Below are 25,412 nucleotides of genomic sequence, written 5' to 3' on the forward strand. Positions count from 1 at the left end.
GAGAGAGGCAGAGAGAGAGGCAGAGAGAGAGAGGCAGAGAGAGAGGCAGAGAGAGAGAGAGGCAGAGAGGCAGAGGCAGAGGCGAGGAAAGACCTGGGGATCAAATGTATCCTTTAAAGGCGACCCTAGACACTCTACTTCCTCTATCTCCGTTCTCTGTAGTTTTCACTATCACCAATAACACTGTCAAATTATGACTCGATTGATGAATTAATTCACTGATTGAGTCAGAATCTCCTAATCTATTACCTCTTACTGAAATCACAAGGTGAATTATAAATTACTGATGACCAGCAGTGTGACCATTGATGTAATAATGAAAGAAGGGTGTCTGTTAGGGAAGTAAGTTCCATAGGACTAGATATAGAGTTCAGAATTAGGGGCTTAAGGATAACCCATGACTTTCTGTTTGGAGTAAAACTGGTTCTATCATTCATTGAGATAAGATTTTTAAAATTATTTTGAACAGAAAAGCTTTGGAGTATAAATAAAAGAAAACAGGATTAAATATCTTTTTTTTTCTCAGAAATTTATCTAGAGTTGAAATTAGAGGTGCTAGAAACTTTAGCTCTAGCCATTTTGTAGAAGAGAGGACAGAGATGCTGAGAAACATGCAAATAAATTAAAAATGAGTGTGAACTCTGTTGTCTACTAGCTACGGGACTTGCCCTAGTTAATTGGTGGCATCTCTTCTCTCAGATCCTTCTTGTTTTTTAGCACAAGTGGGTCTGAAGTTCATGCCACTGCTAACATTATTGTCGGCAGCAGAAGTCACATGTAAAAACTGTAAGATGCTTTTCTCAGAAGCACGATGGCTTGGAATGGCAAGACTGATTTCTGTGGCAGAAGAAAAGTCAGTAAATGCTATCACCCTTAATTACCATGGTGTTAAAACCTTTGTCGTTCATGTGCTTATTTATGTTGTTCTTTTAATGACCCAGTTTTTGTGCATGAAAAATATTAAAGAATCATTTAGACAATGTAAAAAGCTTAAGGATTTTGACAAAAGAATAAAGCTACAAAACCATCACACTTAAAGCAAATAACATTTCCTTCACCTGATAATAATAGTTCCCATTGCCAAAATTCCTCTCACCCAGAAGTTCTTGCAAAAATATGTCTTTTTTTAATCTTTTACTTTATCTGTGATTTTTGACTTTTCCAGGACCCTTTAACAATGGAATCATTCCAAGCTGTTTTCCATTACATCTGGATTCTTTAACTTTACATACTGCACTTGATTCATACATGTGCTTATAAGTACCCACAGCTCACCCCCCTTTGTGATTCAGTAGTTATCATATGGCTATAATATAGTGAATAGATATGTATCCATTTACTAGTTCATGCAGTGTTTGGCCATTTCCAGCTTTAGTAGATTATTAATAAAACTAATATAGAGTTATGCCTGCAAGTTTTTTGATTTTTATCTAAAAAACATCCTTCCAAGAGGGTGATTACCCATTTATGTGGTGTAAGGAAGGTATGACTAACTTTATAAGACACAGCAGAGGGCGCATAAACTCATACCTCACATGTCAACTTCGTCAAAGGACAAAGATTCTAGCATCATGGTAACTCAGGTTTTCTGGGAGTGTTTTAGAATCTTTAGAAAAGCAGTGTGTGTGTGTGTGTGTGTGTGTGTGTGTGTGTGTGTGTGTGTGCCTGTCTGTCTGTCTGTCTGTCTGTGCCTCTGTGTGTGTCTGCATTCCTGTATGTCTGTGTGCATGGGTGTGTGTGTTTGCCTGCCTGACTGTGTGTGTGTGTGTTTAGAGGTCAGTGGACATCTAGTGTCAGGCTGCACCTTTCACCTTGTGGGAGGTAGAGTCTTTTATTGTTCTCCAATGAATAAGCCAAGAAAGCTGGCCTACAGGTTTAGAGGACTTCTCTCATCTCTGCCTCTCACCCTGCAGTGGAAGCACTGGTGGCTACAGATGCCTGTTGTTACAGCCCCCCACCTTCTTATGGGTTCTGGGGATCTGAATTCACACTTGATGGTAAGGACTTTTCTGAGCCTTTGCCTTAGCCCTCAATTCTAAAAGTCTTGCAGAGTATATACCTTGGTTTCCTTCACTTCAGACACAAAAGTTCTACGGGAAATAATAAAAGGCAAAAATCCAAGTTTACCTGTGGGAGGAGAGCTGAGAAATGCTCAACCTTGTGCTTTTACAGTCTCCTCGGCCTCCCAGGAGCTGGGGAATGTCTTTGAATTTGTCATACCATTGACAGTCTGTAGATCAACAGCTCTGACATCAGCATACATTTATACCAGTGCCCCATAGCTCATTCCCATAGATTCTCATTCAGGAGGTGGCGGGGTGGGTAGAGCTTTGTTTAACATCTTTCTGGAAGCTTCCAGTCTATGGGTCTGTCTGTACAGTATTGCCCTAGGCCAGTACGGTTTATAGTCTGGTGTTCTGCTGGCAACTCTATGTCCCAGTCAATGATGAGGTTGGTACCGGATGCCGAGGTCAATGATGAGGTTGGTACCGGATGCCGAGTACGCTTTTAGAATGATTTATTCCAATTGGACAGAGAAATTTATGTCTGCTGAACAGAGCAGTAATAAAAAAAAATGGACAGGAGATGGTGGCTCTCTGCTGTTGTTTTTCTCATTCTGTTTTTCTAGCAATTTATTTTTATTGTAGTCATACAAAAGCATCAGCCCATGATGGATTAGGGTGTGAGAGGAGGAAGACCTGGAAGAAAAGCAAGTATGTTTTCTAAAGATAGCTTGAGAATCCCAGCTAGAAGCTAGTAGCCAGCTTAGGTCTCGGTAGTACTGACCCAGAGCTTGACTATTCCAGTAGTACTTGCAAAATCTTCAGAACTCCTCTTAAATTTTTAAGAGACAAAATGTAATCAGGTGTGATGCACACAGAGTCAAGTGATTTGGGACATGCAACAGAAAGTTATCATAGGGACATTCTGCTGTCCTGCAAAGAAACTGCTGTGACCACTTGGCAATCCAACTCCCTTTCTTTCCATCTCAATGTCATTGTCATGCAAATAACTCCACCTTTTTTTTTTTTTACTAAACTCATTAAAGACTCAGATTAAAACCTTCCTTTTAAAAAATGTTTTATTTTATTTTTATTTTTACATATTCACTTTACATCTTACTCACTCACTGCCCTCTTCCTGGTCAGCCCCTCATACAATCCTTCTCCCATCTCCCCTTTCCCTTCTCCTTTGAGAGAGTTGAGTCCCCATTGGCTATCCTCCCACTCTGGCACATAAGTTTGTGGGAGACTAGGTACTTTCTTTCCAGCTGAGGCCAGACAAGGCAGCCCAGCTAGAACACATCCTACTTACAGGCAACTGCTTTTGGAATATTCTTGATGATGTTTTTTTTTTTTTTTTCCCCAGATCTCTTGAGGACGCTGACCTCCTGCCCTCTGTTGAGACAAATGTTGAATATATTACTACGACTTATTTGTCAGACAGCCTTTGATTCTATTTGAGTGCTTAAAGAACGGGGTCTATTGCTCATTTATTTTTGTGTTACTGGTACCCAGTACTTGACAATGGCATGAAAGATAATCAATAAATGGCAGTTTGTAGAGGAAGGAAAACGATCCATCACACACATCTAAAGAAATCTGTACATGGTTAGAAAATTATTGGTAAGAAACAATTGAAAGATAAGCAGATGTGTGCATTGCACAGAAGTAGTTTAGATGACACAGGAAGACAGTCACTGATCTTTAAAGTTGCTTACAGCACAAAGCACATCTGGTTCTAACCAAGGCATTTGCTTGTGAGGTGCCCAGGCTGTGGTTGTCAAAACGCTTTCAGGTGCAGATATGAATTTATTTTAGTCCTGAATTTAATTACTATGAATTTATTCATATTTAAGCTCTTTGTTATTAGATGTTTTCTTTATTTACATTTCAAATGTTATCCCCTTTCCTAGTTTCCCCTCCAAAAATCCCTTATCTCTTCCCCCGGCCCCTGATCACCAACCCACCGACTCCTGCTTCCTGGTCATGGCATTCCCTGTACTGGGGCATATAACCTTTACAGGACCAAGAGCCTCTCCTTCCATTGATGACCAACTAGGCCATCCTCAGCTACATATGTAGCTAGAACCATGAGTCCCACCATGTGATTTCTTTGGTTGGTGGTTTAGTCCCAGAAAGCTCTGGAGATACTGATTAGTTCATATTGTTCCTCCTATGGGGCAGCAAACCCCTTCAGTTCCCTGGGTATTTTCTATAGCTCATTCACTAGGGATCCTGTGCTCCATCCAATAGATGGCTGTGAGCATCCACTTCTGTATCTGTCAGGCACTGGCAAAGCCTCTCAGGAAACAGCTATATCAGGCTTCTGTCAGCAAGCTTCTGTTGGCATCCATAATAGTGTCTGGTTTTGATGGTTGTCTATGGGATGGATCCCCAGGTGGGGCAGGCTCTAGATGGTCACTCCTTCATTCTCTGCTTCACACATTGTCTCTGTAACTCCTTCCATGGGTATTCTGTTCCTCCTTCTAAGAAAGACTGAAGTATCCACATTTTGGTCTTCCTTCTTGAGTTTCATGCATTTTTCAAATTGTATCTTGGGTATTCTGAGCTTCTGGGCTAATATCCACTTATCAGTGAGTGCATATCATGTGAGGTTTTTGTTTTTGTTTGGTTTTTTTTTTTTTTTTTTGTGATTGGGTTACCTCACTCAGGATGACATCTTCCAGTTACATCGATTTGTCTAAGAATTTCATAAATTTATTGTTTTTAATAGCTGCATAGTACTCCATTGTGTAAATGTACCACATTTTCTGTATTCATTCCTCTGATGAGGAACATCTGGGTTCTTTCCAACTTATGTCCTTATTACATGTTGGAGCATATTTTGGGTATATGCTCAGGAGTGGTATTGCTGGATCCTCTGGTAGTACTAGGTCCAATTTTCTGAGGAACTGCCAAACTGATTTCCAGAATGGTTGTACCAGCTTGCAATCCCACCAGAAATGGGTGAGTGTTCCTCTTCCTTCATATCCTCACCAGCATCTGCTGTCACCTGAGTTTTTGATCTTAGTCATTCTGACTGGTGTGAGGTGGAATCTCAGGGTTGTTTTGATTTTCATTTCCCTGGTGACTAAGGATGTTGAACATATTTTTAGGTGCTTCTCAGCCATTCGACCCCAAATATTCCACCAGAAAACACCTAAATCTGATAAACAACTTCACTGAAGTATAATATTAACTTAAACAAATCAGTGGCCTTTCTCTACACAAAGGATAAACAGGCTGAGAAAGCAGTTAGGGAAACAACACCCTTCACAATAGTCACAAATACTATAAAATACCTTGGTGTAACTCTAACCAAGCAAGTGAAAGATCTGTATGATAAGAACTTCAAGTCTTTGAAGAAAGAAATCGAATATCTCAGAAGATGGAAAGATCTCCCATGCTCATGGATTGGCAGGATCAATATAATAAAAATGGCTATCTTGCCAAAAGCAATCTACAGATTCAATGCAATCCCCATCAAAATTCCAACTCAATTCTTCACAGAGTTAGAAAGGGCAATTTGCAAATTCATCTGGAATAACAAAAAAGCTAGGATAGCAAAAACTATTCTCAACAGTAAAAGAACCTCTGGCTGAATCACCATGCCTGACCTAAAGCTGTACTACAGAGCAGTTGTGATAAAAACAGCATGGTACTGGTACAGTGACAGACAGGTAGATCAATGGGTTAGAATTGAAGATACAGGAATGAACCCACACACCTATAGTCACTTGATCTTTGACAAAGCAGCTAAAACCATCCAGTGGAAAAAAGACAGCATTTTCAATAAATGGTGCTGGCTCAACTGGCAGTTAGCATGTAGAAGAATGCAAATTGATCCATTCTTATCTCCTTGTACAAAGCTCAAGTCTAAGTGGATCAAGGACCTCCACATAAAACCATAGACACTGAAACTTATAGAGGAGAAAGTAGGGAAAAGCCTTGAAGATATGGGCACAGGGGAAAATTTCCTGAATAAGTAGCAATGGCTTGTGCTGTAAGACCAAGAATTGACAAATAGGATCTCATAAAATTACAAAGCTTCTGTAAGGCAAAGGACACTGTCAGTAAGATAAAAAGGTAACCAACAGATTGGAAAATGATCTTTACCAATCCTAAATCTGATAGAGGGCTAATTTCCAATACATACAAAGAACTCAAGAAGTTAAGACTCCAAAAAACCAAATAACCCTATTAAAAATGGGGTACAGAGCTAAACAAGGAATTCTCAACTCAGGAATACTGAATGGATGATAAGCTCCTTTTTTATTAGTCCTTTGAGAATTTCATACAATCTGTTTGTATCTATTCCTGTTCCCTACACACTCAACTTTGCATCCTTACTCATGAAATGGATCAAGTCCTATTTGTGCTTCTTGTTATTCTCTTGGGTGTGTGACCGTTCAATGGAGTGTGGAGGACCAGCCAGGGACCACACCCCTAAATGAAAACTGACTCTCATGCCCTAGCAGCCACCAGCCACCAGATGTCAATAGCTCCTTGTTTAGTGGTAGGACTCATGTGTCCCTCCACCTCCTTGATGGAACCATAACTGGCGTAGTTTTGTGCAGGCAACCACAGCCTTAATGTGTACTCTTCCAGAAGTGTATTCATTTATAAAACAGAAACATTTTCTACTTCTTAGTGAAAAAGAATGGTTGGATGGCCCGCATTTCTTTGCTTTTTGTTTAGAAAACAAAAATCATTACCACCCAGGTTTTGCTAGCTCTGCCATTCTTTGTAGAGTTGCTTATGCGTAAGCATCATCTCAGACCTATCATTACAGTCTCTCTGTTCTTGAATGCTTCTTATTTTGATTTATTTTTGCTTGAATTTTGTTGTCAAGTGTCTGTTGTTTTCTTTTATTTTTCCCTCTAGGATGTGTGAGTGCTGTCTTTCCCGAGTCTGCACGTGCTTGGGAATAATTATCACCTTAGGATTAGTAGCAAACAGCCAATTTAGCCTTAAAATGTTCTCGTTTTCTTGGCAACAACTTTACTGAGATGTGACTCACATGCCCTACAGTCCCCTCCTGTCCTTTATAAACATGCACAGTGCAGCCATGCTCCATGTGCTTATTCATTTTAGAGGAACACCTGTCTCCACCGCTCGTAGAAGAACTCGGTATCATCTGCAAATTAAACCTGTATCCATGTTCCTTTCATTCTCCCCTCAGTCGTATGTAGCAACTTAAAACAAAAACTCTACAGACTTGCTAATTCTATTTCATATATATTAAAACACAAACTGTATATGGTTTTGTGACTGGTTGTTTTCACAATATTTTAAAGTTCATCTGTGTTGAAGCATATATTGATATCTTATTTCTATGGACAAATATCATTTCACTACAGGAATAGATAAATACATTTGTTATCCCTTTATCCATTCAATGTTTGATGAACATTTGAAATAGCCCAATTGTACTTTTTAACTGTGTGAGCAGGGTCCTATAGTCATTTTTAAGTTGTTTTGTAGACACAGGTTTTGATTTCACTTATTTTGCCTTAAAAATGTGACTGAAGAATTGATAAATTTCAGCATATCCTGATGGACTCATTACTTTAGGAACCACTGTAACATTTTAGAGTCACGTTTTTGACCTCTGCCAGGGTTGTTCACGTTTTCAGACTTGGTTTGCACTGAGGAATTCAGCCATCTTGTTTCCCATAACTGCTCATTCTATCGTTCAGGCTGACTACAGATGAAAGATTCTGTTTCTGAAAGGCATTTGTTGCCTCAACACTTAAAATGTAACAAAAAAACCCTTTAGGCTGGACATATTTTCCTTTCCTGCTCAGAAATTGGTGGATAGTATTGTTTTAATTTTCCTGCATTGAAGACTTTGGAGAAATATGAGGTCAAACAAAATTTTCCACTTTAAAGAAGACTTGCCCTTTTTAGGTGATCGCTTGAAGGAAAAAACTATATTTAAAGGTCATTATTTAATAAAAATGCATCCAAGTGTTCTACATTTGCTATTTTTTTTTTCTATGAAACAGATACAATAGCCTAGAAGGCTTACCCATCCTGTGTTTTGAAGAGTTTTTGCTCTAACTTTCTGTTCTTAGTTATTTTTTGGACATTGAGACTTTCTATCATTTTTATTAAATGTATCTCTACGGAGTTGTGTTGAAGTTTTAGGGGAATATTACCCATAAAATCTATTAAGTTAGGAAAGATGGTTGAGAGTTTCTTGTTCTAAGGAACGTTTACGTCTCTGAAATTCATCTTGTCTGTACTGACTCGTCTCGTGGCCTGAGAAAGTACAGCTGCCGATGACACATTACATAATCAAATGTCCATGGATGCAATAAATAACTTTGCAGAAGTTAGGTGCTCAGACTAGGAAAGAGATATTGACTAGTGATTTGCTTAATGTCCCTTCCACTAGACAAACTTCCTTTCAGTTGGCAGTCTACCTATGAGCTGCTAAAGAAGTAGGGATCAATTCCATTTCAACACATAATAAGATAATATAAATTTCTATGTCTGATAATCCCCACCCTCTATGAAATTTTATTTCAATGTTCATTATTCATCTTATCTTGTTGGAATTTTTTGCTAGTTTTTTGATGTTGCCATCATATCATCCAACCCTCCCTTTTCTTCTCCCTGTCCTTCCTTATTTCTCTCATTCTTTCCTGTTCAATAAAAAAGTTGAGTGGATTCCTTGGAACACATAAAGTTTAAACATATAGGAATTATTCTAACTTTCTAATTGCTCATATAACAAAAGAAAGTGTATCATTTTTTTTCAACATATACTGATTGATAGACTACTTGCACTGAGAGAGAGAGAGAGAGAGAGAGAGAGAGAGAGAGAGAGAGAGAGAGAGAGAACATTCTTACACATGGTCTTGGCATTTACATTCTCTTAGAAAGAGAAGACAATAATCCAGTAAGATATATGTTATGATAGATGCTACCAAGTGCTGTCAAGAAAAATCAGTAAAATTAATACAGAGGAAAGGAAGTTTTAAATGAGATAATTGTTAATGGATCACCAAGAAGGCAACATTCTAATAAAGTCAAGACTGAAGACAATAAGGAAACAAGGATTGAGTATATGTTTGAATGAATCTCAAAACAAGAGGAAATCAGAGCCGTGATACAGATGTGGGGATGTAGTTGATAGAAATGTATAAATGTGTGTTTTCATGTAACAAAGTGGGGCACCATGAGCAAGTTGTGAATGGTAAAAGAGTCACATAAGAAACTGGTAATCGTGTTAGGGAGGGTTTGGAAATCCTTATTTTCGGTTTCAGTGAGCTTGGAGAACACTAGAGAGTTTTGACTAAGAGAACATGATGACTTATGCTTTAGTGAGATTCAGCAGGGTAGAACCAAAGCAAGATGTGGGTGATACCATATTATTAACTGTGCTGAAACATCATAGTGACTTGGAGCACAGAGCAGGGGTGAGAGATGTGATTGTGGGCATTGTGTAAAGGGAGGGTTAATGAAGTTGCTGACGAATTGATGTCATTTTCAAGAGAAAATATGAAGACTATGACAGAGATGTGTTTGATATGATAGTTAGAAGCATAGAGCTGACATTGATTGAAATGGGAAACACTACTCCCAAGGTCAAGAAGTTGGAATTATTGCAAGAAGCTTCATTGTTAGACATCCAAAAGCCGAGATGTCATCAGTCATTGAAATAGAGATGTGATGTTGTCATATTAAAAGTTCCAGGGTTCAAACATATGTTCATATATAATAAATATGCTTACAGCCACACAATAGATCAACTGGAGTTATTGTGGGTGAAGATGTATATGGGCAGAGTCATGGGGATATTCCAGAAGTAATAAGTGGAGTTGGTAAGGAGGAAGAAGGGAGGAAGATTGAGAATTTTATAGCACTAGTGCAAAAGGTAGAAAAGTGTGGGTGTCCTGGGCTCCGAGTAGAAGTTATGTCTCCAGGGAGCAAGCATAATCAACGACATTAAATGTTGATAGCTTACACAGGCAAGAATTGTGACAACTGAATTGAACAATGTAGAGATCATCATTGACATTGACAATGGCTTGTTTAGGAGAGTTAGTTGAGCTGAGCGTGGGAGATTAGAGCCAAGAATAGGCTCATCAAACAGTGGATGTGAAACAATGGAGAAATTAGTAAAGGTCGGGAAGAAAGGTAATACCATAGAACGGAGTTTGGAAGATGGGAGAATTAATAGCACAGTTGTTCTGAAGGAAGCGACCAATCACAGACATCTTTAGAATAGGAACAGTTTGGGATTCTACACAAAGGATGTAGAGTGTAGATAGTGATAACAGGGAGATGAAGAGGTGAAGTGGGTGACTAGAGAATGTCTCTTGGGCTTTTTATTTTTATAGAAGTTCAAGTTTGAAAACTGGGATGTTGTATACTTGGAAACAGAGCAGGTCCAAAATCACCTTCTAAGAACATGGAATTCATGAAAAGCATTAGCCATTAGTGGTGCTTGCAAATTGACATGTAGTGTCCTCATTTGGCATAGTGCTATATCCAACATGTGCTTACATGGGGTGTTCATTAAAGAATACACACACACACACACACACATATACATGTACATATATATATATATATAAACATATATGTGTGTGTGTGTATATACTCAAGCAAAGACTATAATCTATAATTAAGTCATATGTGCAGGAGTCATTAGGTAATAAATATGAACAATTTACTAACTCTTATTTTTGGTGAGTATAGTCAGTGAAATACCTCATCAAATTAATTAATATAGAAAAGTTTCCTCTGGGCATGGAAAATAGAATCTGGTATGTCTGCATATAAATGTATTTGAAGGGCCAATATATTATAATTAAAAAACACTGACAGGTCTAATATAAAGTCTGTATGTTTGCAAATACAGAGAGATGTTACAAGTTTTTTCATTTATGGTCCATGGGAGTGTTAAAATATTTTAATAATATTCTCAGACAGTATTCTGAGTGTCTAATTATTTTTGACATTAAATGTGTGAAAAAGAGAAGTTCAATTGGCATGTGTTCAACAGAAATCTCTTCAATTTGCACTTATTTATCTTACTTCCACCAAAACAACTCTATTTCACCTTACTTAAACATCTAAGGTAGGCTACGAATGATGTATTGATGAATTTTCTTCTTCTCTTTCTTCTTCTTTCTTCTTCTGGGTAACTGGAGTCAGAGTTTATTCCATAGCTATGTATGTTAATGTAAGAAATCAGTATTGGCTAGACCAGATGTATTTTGTATTTGAAATATACATCTTTCCATGTATATTAGCATGTTGTTTGATAGTTCAACTTAAAGATTTCTTTTCTGGCATCTACCACAACCTTACATACTTTCCAGTGTCGTTCTGACATTCACAAGGATGAAATATGAATAAGCAACACTAAAGTTAAATCAACTTTGTTCACTTTGTTTACAATTTTATACATCCTTTTGTACCTAGAATGATAGTAAGTGCATGCTTGCATCAACATTGAGCTGAGAAGATATTTCATTCAGAAAATGCTTGCTGTAGAGGTATGGGCATGTTAATTCAATTCAAACACCTACTAGAAAGCCCCTTGGAGACAGATACAGGGGTTTGCTGACCAGACTATCTCTTACAGAACTCACAGATTTGGCTAGGGTAGCTGGGCTAGGAGCCTCAGGAATCCTCCTCCCAGTGAGAGACTCTGTCCAGAAACGAAGTGCACAGATCTTAAAGAATGACAGCTGCAGTTGACCTTTGACATATATATATATATATATATATATATATATATATATATATATATATATATGCATTCATGCTTGTGGCCATGCACACACAAATATAAATGCACACATAACAAATTCTATTCTTCCAGCCTCTTGTAAAATAAGATTGTCTGTCCTTGAAACTTTTATATATATATATATATATATATATATATATATATATATATTAAACTTTCATATATATGAAATCTTTCCTTTGTTACTAATATCCACCTTTCTACAAAATTAATGTAAGTATAATAAGAAACATATTCTGCAGATTATTTTTTAAATCCTCTGATTACAAAGACGATCTCTGCTCTGCTTTTGTAAGAGGTAGAAATCATGCCAACTCTATTGAATGTGTTGGAGGAGACAGCAGGGGTATTTTACTGTATGCAAACACCCATGAATAGCTTTGCTCTCTCTTCTACCGATCTATAATCCACACACTGTGATTCTCCTCAGCCAGACTTCATTTGCTTCACCCTCATTTTTACACATATGGATTTCTATGGAGGTTCATAAATTGTTGAAAATAATAACAGAAGTGCTGAAAAGAGGAACCAGTGAATTATTAAACCAATACATAGGTTTTCGTGTTCCAATGAAGCAACATGTAATTAATCGTGGTGTTTTATTTCTGCTAAGAAATTTCTATTTTCCAGCTCATTTTAATGACCCATAAATACTTAGAAGGTGCATTGATTGTTAAAATATTCCTCACATCAATACTTTAATATTATATATATTTTAATATTATATATGTGAAATTTACGTTTAAGAACAAATTGTCATCACTCTCCTTTGATTTCTTTATATCTCCAACCCTATGAAAATACTATTCCATTTTATAGAATTCTTTTTTAAAATGCCATTCTACTTATGAGAGAACTAAATGCTCAGAAACTTTTTAAAAGTACATATAATATTAAATAGTGCTAAATTCTAATTCCTTAAGGCTCTTTATAAAAATATTTCCACATAAAGTCAGATACTTATTATATGTTCCTATTTTATATAAATAGGAGTTAATCTTCATCCTGATATATAATAGATGCATATACATTTATATACATATATACATTGTTTTGGAGACTAAAAGGCAAAGTTTCCCAGGGAACTTAATTTCTCTTTACTGATTTGTATTTGTTTAATTAGATATTTTACTTATTTTGTGGTTCATTATCATTGAACAATGCATTACAATACATCTGGATGTATTATTTGGGTGCACATGTTAATGCACATTTGTGCACATGCACATAGAGGCCAGAGGTTGACATCAGGTGTTTACCGCAGACACTCTCCACAGACACTGTGAAAAGAGTGCATCTCCCACTGAACATGAAGCTCACCTGTCGCCCCTAGCTTAGCCCTGGGATTAGAGAAGCATTCTGGCACACCTGGCTTTATGTGGGTGCTAGGGATATAGCTCAAGTCCTTGTGCTTATATGACGACTGCCTTACTCTATGAGCCACCCCTTCAGCTTAGCCTTTCCTATGTTTTCATTGAGGTGATTTTTTTTAAAGCATCTTTTTTGCCTAGCAACAAATCATGCAATATTTCAGAACTGCTCCTGGGCAGATTAGGGGCTCTCCAGTCCCCTTCTTTATAGAATCCTCTTTTGAGGACAGTTTCCTGCTGTTCCTACAAATCTCCACCTCTTCCTTGCTCCTTTCTCCGAGCCTACTTTCTCTGAGACTGCCCAAATCCTTTTGGGTGCACTGGAGATAAGGAGCTGAGATATTGCATGCCATTACGCACTATTCCATCAGTGTAAACGTTGGCCTTGGTTTTCTTTATAAATGTCTTGAATTAGCATCAGCTTCTTAATCTTGTGAATTGTTCTTACCTCCATCTCTACCTATTGTGAGTTTGTAAAATGGGGTTTGCTAACTAAACAAAGCACAGTATTGTGTGTATAAGAGTGTTTTAGCTTCCTAAAACTGAACCGTCTTCACTAACCTGAGAGCATTAATTGTACAGAGAGAATCAATTCAGATTGTCCTTCAGATTCAACTCTTCCCCGAATTCTTCCATATGAAGCTTTATTGAGTTAGTTATCCTACATCATGCAGCATATAAAATGCCGATTTCATAATGTATTCATATGATAACCAAATAACATTACATAACTTAAACCTTGGTCCTGATCACCCCCTTTTTAAGCATATGAGATCCTATTTAGCAGTATCCCATATTTCAAAATTATGTACTTTGATTTTATATCTACCATTTTAAGAGAAAGGCATGTTGCTTCTTATAAAAGATCGGGTAAGCCATTTAAAGAGCACAGATATGCTATTACCTCTTCGTGGACATTTTGTATTTTTTTTTTGTGCCTCCTTTCATAGACTGAGATTTAATCTAAGGATCTAGTATAGAAGTAACTATTTAAAGTATGTAAGACATAGCCTTGGCAGAACTCAGATAATATGTAAATTCATTTGGCTGCGTGCGAGGAGGTGGGATCTCACGGAATATATTTTTCACAATTGAATAAATTCAGTTTTAAATTGACCAAATGTAGCAGAAATTTGACTTTTAAGTCAGGTCCATTAAAAAAAAATAACAGAAAGAACACAAACTGTAGACCTATACAGTGTTCTTTGCAGGGTTATCAGAAAAGAAGGCAAAAATCTAAGGGACATGTAGAAGCAGGTCAAGTTTGTGATTTTGAAGTAGCTGGCTCTCTGCTATATGCTACCATAATGAACTCTTTCTTTAAAACAGCTGCTACTGGCTGTGGAAGACCAATATGTCTTACTTACAGGAAGGTAATTTAGATAGGAGAATTTTATTCCTTGTTGAGAGAGTGGGTGGACTGGCTTCACACTAAGGATGCCCCTAGTCCTAGTTGATGTGCTAAGAACTTGCTGGTGGCAGCTGAGGCTCATAGCTCATTTCTCTGATAATTCTCCACATCAACTCAATAGATTCAGCTGGATTTCATCCTGACAGCCCTGCCTGTGAATTTGTATTTCATTTTCCTTTTTTTTTTTTTGGTTCATACCCTCAAATATCTCTTTTTTCAAAAGAAAAGTTGCAAATATCCACCAATGCTAGTCAAGGTGGAAACACTGTATTTAGCCTTTAAAAGTACACACAAACACACACACACACACACACACGTGCGCTCACACTCTTCATTTTTCTGAATGTGTGCTTAAGGGGCAGGGTAGGTTTAGTACCTGGGTTGAGTTAACTGTGGAGATCTGAAGACTGTGTTGGATATCCTGGAGGTGGAGCTATGGGGGTTGAGAGCTGCCTGCTGTGGGTGGTAGGAATCAAATCTGGGTCTTTTGTAAGACACATACAGAGTCTTAACTGCTGAGCCCTCTATCCAGCCCCTACATGTTTGGGTTTTCAGCAGATCACTAAACAGATATTCCAAGTTCCATTTTTCATCTCTTCTTAAGTATTGAATATTTGTAAACATTTAGAGAAAGCTTTCACCTACTTCCCTGTTATAAGCAAAACAAAGAATGACTATTGAATGAAAAAGATGCATTTTCATAAGTACAACTGTGCTACATAGACAAAGTGTATTTTGGTCTTTAATTACACGAGAGCAGATTTAGAATGGTGATTTCAGTGTGAAGTTGGCAAGGCCCAATAATAGGGCTAGTTAGCAAGGAGCTACTGTAGGGAGTTTTTGAGTCATAACAACTAGGTGTTTATGTTTTCGAGATACAAAAATATTAAGCAATTAATCAAGGCTTAGCGGATTCTTCAGATATTACTTTAGCTGAGTATAGAATTTTTGTTTGCAGGTGTTTTTTTTTCCCCCTTGTATTTTGGCCATTTATGTAGGAAGCTTTTCTGTTGTATATTGGAAAGAATTCAGGTTTTTGTCTCCGTAGGATCTCTTGTCTTATGCCTGCATGTCTGTTAACAAGGAAAGAGATTTATATTGGATGGATGAGCAACATTTTTAAACAGGCATGATGCTAAATGGAGAAAGCACAGTTGCGGTTACGAAACTCCTTGTATGTCCTTGTTTTCTCCTTGAGTCTGTTCTTTCCTGTACTTGTCTAAACAGGGCCGTTTTGGAACGCAGCTTCCTTTAATACCGAGGCTTCCTACCTCCACTTTCCCACATTCCATGGCGAGCTCAGTGCAGATGTGTCCTTCTTTTTCAAGACCACAGCCCTCTCTGGGGTGTTTTTAGAGAACCTGGGAATCACCGACTTTATACGAATAGAATTACGCTGTAAGTATCCTTTCCAGAAAAGTCCTGGGACACAGTCAGCTAGTCCTGAATTTTTCAGTTAACTTTTAGGAGCTCAGACCTCTAGTATGAAAAAAAAACAAACAAACCTACTTTCCAAGAAAATAATTTAATATTTAACAAGGGATAATTTAGTAAAAATATTGATAAATTCATTAGCAGTAGAAAAAGTTTTGAGTTGAAGTAATTAAAATTGAAGACAAATTTTCAGTTAATGACTAATATTAATTACAAAATTACTTAATGAACCACTTATTATTTTGATATAATCATAGGCTGCTATTAATAGCATAATATCCAATGCATGTCTCATGCTGTTAAATTATATAAACTTTGAATCAATGAAGCGATTATTTTGTATAATCAATTACAGATGCTAGTTTTGTACTCCCTCTGAACAGTTGAATCTTTATCAATGTGAAAGATTAATTCAGAGGAGGAACCTTTAAAAGTCTTGATTTTTACCCCCAAAATGCACCTTAGCCCCTCATTCCATCTCAAGAGAGTCATGTCTGTTTAGATGTCGTTGCTTTCTTTTCATAAGCCTTGTGTCTAATGATTGCTGTGCGGCATTATCTTAAGTGTATCGGAGACTCACGGGGGAAACCCCTGCTATCTGATATTTCCAGCACCCACAACAGTCACCTTTTCATTTGACGTGGGGAACGGGCCTTTTGAACTCTCTGTGCATTCACCCACTCACTTCAACGACAACCAGTGGCATCACGTGCGAGTGGAAAGGAACATGAAAGAGGCATCCCTTCGGGTGGACGAGCTCCCTCCAAAGATACAAGCGGCTCCCACGGATGGCCACGTCCTGTTACAGCTCAATAGTCAACTCTTTGTTGGTAAGTCACTCTCTAAAAACACCAAAGACATGCTGCATTATTTATTGAAACCCCAGGTTCCAGTCTGTGCCAAGTTCCCCACTCCTTCCTAATAACCAATCCATGTAATAAATAGGTATTATTGCTACCCTAGATTGGGGTAGAGTGGCTGAGACTTATATCCTGAAGTCAACCGAGTTAAGAGATGCGAATTTCTTTGCAAGTATGTCCTCACTCTGCACACCTAATTTCTTAAAATCTAGAGGTTGCATAACATGTTATGTTTTGTGTATTCCATTGGGGCTTTTAGTGTGATCTGAGATACATAAGCCTCTGTCCTCAGTAATAAGGAGCCCGTGTAATGCCAGCCAGTGATGTTTCTTCACAACTTGTACATGTTGTATCAAACCCAGGCCAATGGTAGAAAAGAAAAACCAAAACCAAACAAACAAACAAAAAGACAGACCTCAGAGCTCAGTTTCAACAGCTTCTCTTCTACCTTGTCCATTTTATTATCTGCGCTCTTCTTATCATTTACTTTACAATGTCCATTGACTCAGTGTTTGCTGGACGCCAGGCTGGAACTCCTCTCCATGGGTTTCATTTTCTTTTGCATCTTTGCTAATTACTTTTGCAGATGTTACAAACCATGAAGTTCAAGGATTATCGTTTATCTGATCCCTGCTCATACATTTTAATGTAAACAAAGACTCAGAGACATGATGAGGCAGGATAAATGACAAATGATCGGAAATTATAACCCAGACATTTCTAATGGCTATATTTAGAACAAAATTCATAGGCTGCTCCCCCGCTTACACCTTTAGCTGCCTAACCATCTTATTAGCATCCTTTCACTGAAAGAAATGAGCTTGCTAGTGACATATTTGACAAAGACATATTTAGGTCTTCTAATAAATTTATGTCCTCATTATTTTCATTATTTATTCTTTCCCTGAAAACAAATTTAATGAATAGCTTCCACAACGAAAGCACCCTGATAGATATTCTACTCACAGACTTGTGGCCACTCAGCTGACTTATTTAAGAGTAGAGAAACCATAAAGTACACTTGGAAGAAATATATAACTTTTCTCTTAATGCCATACTAGAAGCTCCGTCAGGAAATGGACATAGATATCTCTTGAATTCTAAAAAAAAAAAAATATGAGAGATGGTCACAACAAAAAGGTAACTGCAATTTAAAATCTGTCAGTGGCTTGGAAATAGCCTTACTATTCTTAGAAATTGAGAAGGCTGAAATTGTCCTCGAATTTTTCAGTGAAATATGTTGCAGTTTGCCTGTAGATGCCTGTAGACGACCTTTCCTCCTCGGGAGGAATTTCAACTTCCGAGAGATAGCATCACTATACATTGTACCTGATAGGAATCCTGGCCTTAATTTGACTTCAGGTGGTGGTAATGAAGTATCATATGACATCAGAAAACTGCTTTGAACAGGTTTGGGTCTTTTGCCATCAATCATATGCAATAATTTGAATAAGGATTGAAGCGATTTCATCTTTATGGAGGCAATTAGTTGGGCCTTTGACATCTCCATATGTGTTCAGACTTAGAGTGGCTGTGCCACTGGGAAATTTCAGCAATGGAAATCTGGATTATGTTTAGGTCAAAGGCAGTGGAAAAAAAGAGAAGAGAGAGATCTCTGAGAGAGAGAGAGACCTGTCTCATTTGTTCAATTTGCAATGGATAAAGATCTTCATTCTTGCAGATGACAGAGGGTATAATGGCATAATGCGATATAATGATACCTGACTGTCAAAATGCCACCTAAGGGGCTGCTTTTGTTGTTGCCTCTACCAGCCACCAAGTGGACCACTCTCAGGAGAGGATACCTTTCAAGTTCAACCAAACAGTGTACACAACAGAAAATATTAATCTTCCAATTTACAAGTCTCATCAAACAACTCATTGTATTTCTTTTTATAAGTTTACCACTGAAGACTCTTTGCTTGCAGGCAGACTCCAATGAGAGACAAATTATAATTAAAAAGGTTACACTGAATTAGAGCTCAGTGGGTGACAAACTAGTAAAATATCATCAGTAATTAGAGAGAATTTAATGAAGCACTTACTATGAGCAAAAGGGTCTCTGCCTTCCTATGAGTATATTTCAGTGGAAGAGATAGCCAATGGTGAGAAATGAATATATATTCATATATACACATATACACATCTATACATATACACACTTTATATTTACATACACATATGTATATATGTATGTGTATATACACATATGTGCATTCTAACAGTGAAAGAAAAATAAGGTAGAAACAGAACAAGGAGAAGAGTGATTACAGCTAGTGTTGATTATTTCCATTTCAAACAGGGTAGTGGGGAGATGTTAACACGAGTTGACACCAAAGGAAGTAGAGTAGAGATGGGCCCTGTGAACTCAGAAGGTAGAATCCTGAGTGGTAGTAACAGTGAGTCTGACAGATCTTAGGGAACAGGGATAAGTCAATATGGCTGGAGAGAATGAACGTGAGGGAATGCAGGGGAAGTCAGGTTGAGCTATACTCTGGATCATGGGAGGCCCTTGCAGGGCATGTGGATCTAGTATTATGGAATGGCCTATTTACTTCCTAGCTTATTTACTTCCCAAGTTCTCATTGACTGCCACGAGGGACATGGATGGAAGGAAACCAGTGGCTTGGAAAGAGCTAGGCTATTGCAGACTTGTGTGAGAGCTGCCAGCAGACGCAGCTGAAGTAGATATGTTGAAACAGAGGGGACGCATTTTCGGTGTAGCTGCATACAAATTGCAAATGGATCAGTTGATGCTTTCAGCACTTTGTGACTTTCCCATGGCAATATTCTTTCATGCAAGATGCTTATTTCTTCTCATGTTATTACCCACTTTTCAATTTCATCTGATGGTAGTTTTACTTCTTCCCCTCCCCTTTATCTTAACTCATGGCTGTGATTAAAGTTGTTCCCTGGTCTAATATGTCTAATAAAGCCCAAGCTGAGAAAACATCTTGCAGCCTCCCTCTCCTTCAACAAAATCCCACCAGCCCTATAAGCACATGCTCGCCACGAAGCCTGGCTTTTCCATTCATAGAGCCTGTGTAACACGCCATGTGTGAACGAACAGTTTGCTTGGGAGCTCTTGCTTCACATAGTAATAAGTAGAACTGAGTTAAGTTTCATTCTCTTCTCCGAGTGGGTGGTTCCATGGGTGAGTGGGAATCTCTGCATTATACAATGTAATTGATTTTCTGGTTGAAATCTTAAAGGGTAATTTAATCCCCTTTACTTACAAGTTCGAGAGTTTAATTTGTAGTTCATCCGTCCATCGTAGAAATAATTATGACTAATCAGTATTTTCAAGTGTGCATAATGACTCATTTATATTTAGATGTAGGGACAAACTGGTGAAGTCAACATAATTGTGGAAAGTTAGACTACAGCCTTCACCATGCGTTATTCTAATAAAAATCCTTTGAATCTGGAGAGGGAAGAAAATAAAAGTATTTTCATTCACAAAGAAGCTCTGGATGTATGGAAAGACTGGAAGTCTAACTTAGGGTTAGTCTAACAGTGATTTAGTTGCTAGGCCAGCATTTAGCTACAAGAACACATATTATATGGATGCATGGGTAAAAAGGCATTGTGGAATGTTCAAAATCCAAATATAGTTGCTTCCTAAAACTATCTGCACTATCTGCTTGAAACACTAGACATTTCAATAGCTTTTTAAAATATGATTTTTTATTTTATTTTTTGAGATGTTAAACCCATTTATACACAAATAAAAGTTGCAGATATCTGAATATATCTTAATTTGACCAGTCATTTTCTCCACTTCACCAGCTAGGGTGTTGACAGTATTGATTGACATAACATATATATGAGATTTTTTAAATGTTTAGATATTAAGAGTTTTGGACAGCTCTCAGTAGTGGCTGATGTACTGAGGTAACAGGAAAGAATTTTATGCCTTCTCAATCATTGACCCCATTGCTGCCACTGAAGGCCATCCAGAGAGTGTGTTTGCACCAGAGAGCAGAACTCTGAAGCAAGAACAGAGCCTTCGTTGCTGAGGAAAACCAATAGAAATAAATAGAAAACACATCTGAAAAGATATGAGCTGCCCAGTTGTTTGTGACAACTGAAATAGAAGTCAGGTAATGATGACTGCAAGCAGAGGTGGGGCTACATCTAAGTGGTGAGAACAGAGCGGTCTTAACAGTCCTTTAGTTCCAAATATCAGAGTGATCATTTCCATCTAACAGGACTGTAAGATGGCGGTTCACAGTGGACGAGGGACAACAGTGAACAAAACCCTTTATGGAGCAAGTATATAATAATTAGTCTGGAAACGAGAGAATCATTGTGGTAGACATCTCCGTTCTCTTTAAACAATTCCAAAAACCAGACCATGTTGCTTCTTGAATGAAGAATGATGGTTCGGTTCGTGTTGTGTTCATAGCCCTGCCTCTCTTTATTTGGTGAAATGTTGACTTCAACCCAGGGCCCTTGCACATACAAGGCAAGTGATCGACTACTGAGCCATGTCCTCAGCCTGTTCCTCTCTATTCCTTTCCTTACTGTGGCAGCAGGTCTTTACCATTCCTTCCTTGTCCCCAGCCTGTCACTTTCTCTGTGGGTAGGTGTGTGCATGCACATGTGTGTGATTCATCAAGCACAGCCTGTTCAGAAATGCCACCTGTCACCTCAGCAATGCTGGAAATGCTCACAGTATTGATTCTTTGTCCTTGACCTTGATGGAACACTGAGAACAAACTGGCCACAGCCCTCGCTGCTCTCGCTCACAAACGTTCTCCAACCACGGAAATGATGGAGAGAAAAAGAATCAATCATTTTTTAAACTGAAATGTGACAGTGGTCATTTTCTATTTCAGTTTGTAAACTCAGCATTTTCCCCCCTAGAAGCTTCTTAAATTAGCCCTGAATTGATTTTCATTCAACCAGCTCTGCAATTTTCGTTTCCTGTCTAAATTCTTCTACTGACAAGTTTTCACATGGGTTAAACTCCATTTGAATAGTCTGGGATGAGGGTTGGAAGGAAGGATTCCTGACCTAGTAAGAAGCCATTTATGTCACATTGGAATTGCATCATATCAGCAAATATTTAGAGCAAGCAATCTCCCAATGTCCTACATAAAGGTTGATCTTGGAGACTAGTCCACACTGGCATTTCATGCTATAGTTCTTCATATTAGTTGCCTATACAAGGGTATCATTTGTGATTTTTTTGGGAGGGAAAGTTGAAAGTACCAATACAAAAATGTATTCAAGATATATTTCTTTCATGTGTGTGTGTGTGTGTGTGTGTTTGAAAGTTGAAAGTACCACTACAAAGATTTTTTAAAAATAATTTCAAGATTGAATGTTACAAATATGTCTTTGTGATTCTAAGAGAGAATGGATATGTGCTTTTATTTTGTTGGCTGAATATGCAAGACTATAATCACTGGGTCACAGAACATGTGTGTACTGAGCAGGAGATGGGGCCTGTCTCCATTGCTTCCATGGATGATATAGTTAAAAAAATGGCTATTTAGAGTTGTTTCTCATTTTTTTACAGAGGCTTCCTTTATGTAAGTTTTAAAAATTCTTTCCATGTTTTGGATAAGTCTTTGTTATACAAATTTATCACAAATATCTTCTGGTTTTTATAAATTCATTTTTCCACATTGTGAAAAGTACCTAGAAAATGTAATTTTCGGTTATAATATATTCTTAGTATTTCTTTTTTAAACTTTCATTTTTGATATGCTGAAATACAGCCATGGTAAAAGAGTATCAAATAGTCTTATTGAAATAATGTTCATTTCGGCATGTAATTTTCTTTGATATTAAATGCATTTCCTCATTACACATTTAGTAAAACAAAGATTGTATTACTTTCATGTACCTATATCACTTGTCGCAAGTATTTTTTCTTTCCATAAGGTATCTCTTTCATTGTTTGCCTGAAAACCCTCTGAGTAGACCTTCCTGTGCTCAGTGAGAAAATCCTAATGACCCTTGGCTGATCTTACAAGTAGAGCATATATAAGTAACTGTGTGCCTGCTACTGAAAACAGCACATTTCTTTAAAACATACTTCATTATGTGCAAATCAGAGAGACATTGCATGGCTTCCACAGGCCAGAAACACAAAGGGAGCTGGTCTTTCCTAGGGCTGTAGCTACAAGGTCATGTTTTCAACACTTGGGTTTGGTTCAGGGATGACTGAACATTCTGCCTGTGACAGTCTTTCTTATTTCAACCACAGTAATTCTTTGAACATAAGGGACGATGGTTCTCTCTCCTCCCATGCTCCTGGGACTCTGTACAATTAAGATCACTGCTCAGCATAATTAAAGACAAGTTTCTTCTGCAGCTCACATCACTTCTTCCACAAGGCTGTCTTCACTCAGGATGGCTGTGTTAGGAGGAGGCACTGGTCCCTAAACACTTCTCCTGGCATGGTTCTGGTCCAAAACTGTATTCCCTGTCAATTTCTTGCACTCAGTTGGCTTGTGGATGGGTCTCGGTCTGTCTTCCTCTACCCGAGTGTCAAGGTCAGAATGAGCCTTGAATTTAAAGGTAAGAATAACAATTATGATCTCTTTCATTCTTTAAAGCTGCAGGGACAATGAAGAAGTTGTCCTCCACCAATCCACAATCATATTCAAGGAGAGCATATGAATAGTCTGTCTCAAAAAAAATAAAAATAAAAATTTAATCTCAAAGGTCTTTCTGACACAAAGTAATGGGGGAACAGGCACAGCCAGCTCCAATTCTATGACAATAACGCTTGGTATTATTTAGAAGAATTTCTGGAGAATAAAGCATGTGTTGGAAGGATAAAAGCAACAAGTCTTCCTGATTCATTTCCTATTCAGCACCTAGCCTGGTATTTAGATATAGGACCTCAGTATTGTCATGTGTGTGGATGGATCCGGGTAGATAAAATCACATGGAAAGGTTAGGCATTCGCCTCACAAGATACTCTGTGTTTGCGAGGTTCCGGAATTCATTATGTCTGATCCAGCATGGCAAGTAAATTGATAGAAAATTAATTGGAAGATAGTTTCCAACAAAATAGCTCAGCAGAAACATCCAGAATCAATTAATCAAACTGCAACTCATTTTAATTGGACATACTCTAACCCTGGAAAGGCATGGCAATCTTTAATTAAGCTTTCAAGTACAATCCTATTTACATGAGACGTGTTTCTCAGAAGAATTCTGTCCAAACTAAAGTGACTGACTGGAAACCCAATGGTATAGTTACAAATCCTCAAACATGCACAATATGACTATGTCTAATTAGATATTATGCTTTCAATAAAGGTGGCATTAAAATAATTTTATTAGAAAAACAAACTGAAAGTATGGAATAAAGAAATTTTAGATTTGAAGGTAGATGTTCATCACTATGACAATATTTAAGATTGTATTTTATACACACACACACACACACACACACATCTATTAATATATTTTTGTTAGTTTATCTACCCCCTCACATTCTTTCAGTATTTCTACATCTACATTAGCATCAGGTAGTATCCACGAATGCCTCTGAGTATATTAGTAAAAGATTAGCTCTTAGTTCAAGTACTTATCCTTCTCATAGTTCCAGTATCACATAGAGGATGCCACAAATAGCTGCTCAGTAAAACACAGAGAACTTAACTTCAGTTCAAACCAATAATGGCTTGAGTCATGAAATAAAACGGAAGTGTTTTCCTCTTTGATCAAATTCTGAAGCAGGAAGAAGTAAGGGTGTTTTGGGATGATGACCACCTGTGTTTCAAACTAAATGTGTTTATACTGTTATTTCTCCATTATACACATGGACTTCTGTATGTCTCTAACATGCACAATAAGCAAGAAAAATGAATTAGAATAAGTAAAAATGGACTATATTTAGTTGTTGAATCTAGAATTCCATAGTTATTATTCATGCTATTAGAACTGGACAAACCCCTGAATTACAGTGGTGTCATAACATGAGCAACAGACATGTAACAAAGCTATTTGCTATTTGCTTTATGCTATGAAACTTATATGCCATGATTTTATGTAATATAACATGAAGCAATTGGAGGATAGCAAAGATGCAGCTCTAGTGTCTCCAAATGATCCCCACCATAGTAGTAGGTTTCCTTTTCCTGGGGAGAAAACTCTATATGCTAGTAAGGATGCCAGAAGAATTGTAGGACAAGAGATTGAGTCTCAGGTACTCACTGAGTTAGGTCTGCAGAGAGGCTGCTAAGCAGATATGGAGTCAAGGTGAGGAGCAACTTCTTATGGAAAGAAGAGAGTCGTCCTGACAACACAGGCAGAAGAAAGAATGACAAATTATTCAAATGTAGGAGGAATTAAGATTCTTAGCTGTTCTATAATTCTGGATAAAATCAACTCCTTCATTGCCATACCCAGAAAATATCTCAGGATCTCTCCAGTTTTTCTAATAGCGTAAATAATATCTAAGGACCTCTAGGCTTAACAGCTAAATATAGAATATTTATGTGTGTGTGTGTGTGTGTGTGAGAGAGAGAGAGAGAGAGAGAGAGAGAGAGAGAGAGAGAGAGAGAGAGAGAGAGATTATAGGATGTCTTTTCC

General features: G+C 37.6%; 1 protein-coding gene across 2 annotated transcripts in view; it reads left to right on the plus strand.

Annotated features, from left to right (window-relative positions):
- Cntnap4 (contactin associated protein like 4) overlaps positions 1–25,412 on the plus strand; it is a 290,563-nt gene that overhangs the window by 235,035 nt on the left and 30,116 nt on the right. For both annotated transcript variants that reach the window (XM_021169778.1, XM_029480968.1), the window contains exons 16-17: positions 15,784–15,954; positions 16,602–16,820. In XM_021169778.1, coding sequence (XP_021025437.1) covers positions 15,784–15,954; positions 16,602–16,820 — 390 coding nt within the window. The remainder of the gene's footprint in view (positions 1–15,783; positions 15,955–16,601; positions 16,821–25,412) is intronic.

Source organism: Mus caroli, chromosome 8, assembly GCF_900094665.2.
Source record: "Mus caroli chromosome 8, CAROLI_EIJ_v1.1, whole genome shotgun sequence".
NCBI lineage: Eukaryota > Metazoa > Chordata > Mammalia > Rodentia > Muridae > Mus > Mus caroli.